This window comes from Patiria miniata, unplaced genomic scaffold (assembly GCF_015706575.1).
Source record: "Patiria miniata isolate m_02_andy unplaced genomic scaffold, ASM1570657v1 HiC_scaffold_2, whole genome shotgun sequence".
Classification (NCBI taxonomy): domain Eukaryota; kingdom Metazoa; phylum Echinodermata; class Asteroidea; order Valvatida; family Asterinidae; genus Patiria; species Patiria miniata.
Window position 1 is genome coordinate 17,412,327 of NW_024037058.1, and position 2,252 is coordinate 17,414,578.

Genomic DNA, 2,252 nt, shown 5'->3' on the forward strand with positions numbered 1-2,252 from the left:
ATGCCCCGGGTTTGTTTGCATTTGGTCATCAGTTTTTCAGTTTTCCTGGCAACAGCACGATTGCCTAGGTAACAAGGCGTATGCTTGTTGTACGTCTACTTAGATCGACTTCGTCCAATCAGAAACCGAGGAGACGCTGCTCAAAATAATAACAAACCAGCGAATTAGGGCATGCACGTCACAATCACATATATGCATCGGGCTACGTCAGGGATACGTCGGCCCACGGTATGCAAGCTCTGACTATTTTACAGGTTACGATCTGCCAGGCGAACGACACTTCATATGTTATGGTTTACGGAAGCATTGCCCTTCTACATTCCAGTCGGATTTGCATCAGACATCATTTAAATGTGCCTTCTAGTGGAGCACATGTTCTGCTGATGTTTTGCTGCATCCTGATCAATACGTCTTTGGCTCAAGATCGCAGCTACATGTGTATGTTTTGATAATCAAGGCTAAAATACTATGTTGACAAAATGATTTAGTGCTGGCTCCTTCAAGAGACAAACGTTCCAACTAGATCATCATAAATCAACTACTGTATAAAGCTTTCAGACGACGGAGATCCAATGGCAACAGAAAACGTTGGTATGAAACTGTTCCCTATTTTATTTCTAACATTTCTGACAGCTGTCATTGCTGGGTTTCAATGTAGTAACTCATTCGGCCCTCAGCAATATGCGTTTTATGCCGCAGAAAATCGCGCACTGGAACGCTTTGCATATGCAAACAAATCTGTGCGATCTCGCGTCATCTGCGGACGGGAATGCAGCATGGATGACCGCTGCAAGTCGTTCAACTACAACGACTGCAACAACAAGTGCGAGTTGAACCTTGCCACAAGACGAGAGCATCCCGAAGACTTCAATGCAACTCAAGGGAGTGTGTACTTTGATGCAGATGAGGACACACCTCTCTACTCATTGGCTGATAACTCATTGTACTACCAAAGTTGCAAAAGGCTCTTAGATGCCAGTTATCGTTCAAGCGGTATCTACACAATCTTCCCAGAGGGATTGGGCAATTGCGGTCTTCGCGTCTACTGTGACATGGAAACTGACGGCGGAGGATGGATCGTGTTTCAGAGGCGACAAGATGGCAGCGTGGACTTCTGGCGTAACTGGGACGAGTACCAGTCTGGCTTTGGCGATCTGTCCGGTGAGTTCTGGTTGGGCAACGACAACTTGGTGACTCTGACGTCTGATGATTCACAAGGAACATGGGAGCTGCGAGTTGATTTAGGGGACTGGGAGGACAACACAGTTTGGGCAAAGTACTCCGATTTCAAACTATCTCCTGGCGAGTACCGTCTAAATTATGACTTTTACGATATGAACAGCACCGCTGGCGACTCTCTTGCCTACAGCAAGGGTCTGGCTTTTACAACAAAGGATAAAGACAACGATAACTGGCCGTGGAACTGTGCAGATTACCACAGAGGAGCCTGGTGGTTTGAAGGAGAGCGTGCTACAAACTGTATGATGTCTCACTTAAATGGTATCTATTACCCAGATCAACAAAAACCGGGTGTTGACTGGGGAGTCCATTGGTTTCATTGGAAACTTAGAGATTACTCCTTGAAAACTTGCAGCATGAAAATACGTGAAGCATAGCTGTACAAAGTCTTGAGACATTGATAATCGGAATACGCAAATCAGGCTTAGTTCATTTTTTCCCAACCATATTTTGTCTGAATAAAAGTATCCAAAAAAAAAATGTTCAGAAACATTTGAAAAATAGAACTGTAATCCGTGTTTCGTTCCTTCGAACATTAAATTTTGTCTGAGTTACATAATTTTTTCAAATTTGAGGAATGTTTTAACATAATTGAACTTGTTTGGCAAGTTCTGTATCATAAAGGGCCCCGAATGTGCATGTGCTTACTTATCCTTACAATACTACACATGAACATTCATGTTTGTATAGACAGCACAACACTGTTTTTTATAGCTCTTAAGTTGAATGAAATAAAACTTGTGCGTTTGATGTTAGATGATTTGAAAGCGCTTTGCGTTCCGATATGGAAGCATCCAGCTATCAAATTACTCAATTTTGTGGTCATATCATATTTTGTAGTTGTAAATTGAAAGCTTATAACGTTCCATATAACCATAGAATATGGAAGTGCCCTTCAATATATTCGATGTGTTTGTTCTCCTAACGAAGTTTCAATTTCTATGTTTTATACGGATCTCATATAATTCGAAATTTTATAAGTAACTATTTCATAACTAAACGTGGGGGATATT

At 41.9% G+C, this 2,252-nt stretch overlaps 1 protein-coding gene across 1 annotated transcript; it reads left to right on the top strand.

The window, feature by feature from the left end:
* Positions 1–776: 776 nt before the first annotated feature.
* Positions 777–1,616, top strand: LOC119726418 (ficolin-2-like). Its single transcript, XM_038198072.1, has 2 exons — positions 777–943; positions 1,091–1,616. Exons 1-2 carry the CDS (start codon positions 777–779, stop codon positions 1,614–1,616), a joined length of 693 nt encoding a protein of 230 aa, XP_038054000.1.
* The last annotated feature ends 636 nt before the right edge of the window (positions 1,617–2,252 follow it).

Coding starts and splice junctions, on each gene's coding strand:
- LOC119726418 (XM_038198072.1), top strand. CDS start 777: ATGGATGACCGCTGCAAGTCGTTCAACTACAACGACTGCAACAACAAG. Junction 944..1,090: donor TCATTGGCTGATAACTCATT/GTACTACCAAAG, acceptor CGTGTTTCAGAG/GCGACAAGATGGCAGCGTGG.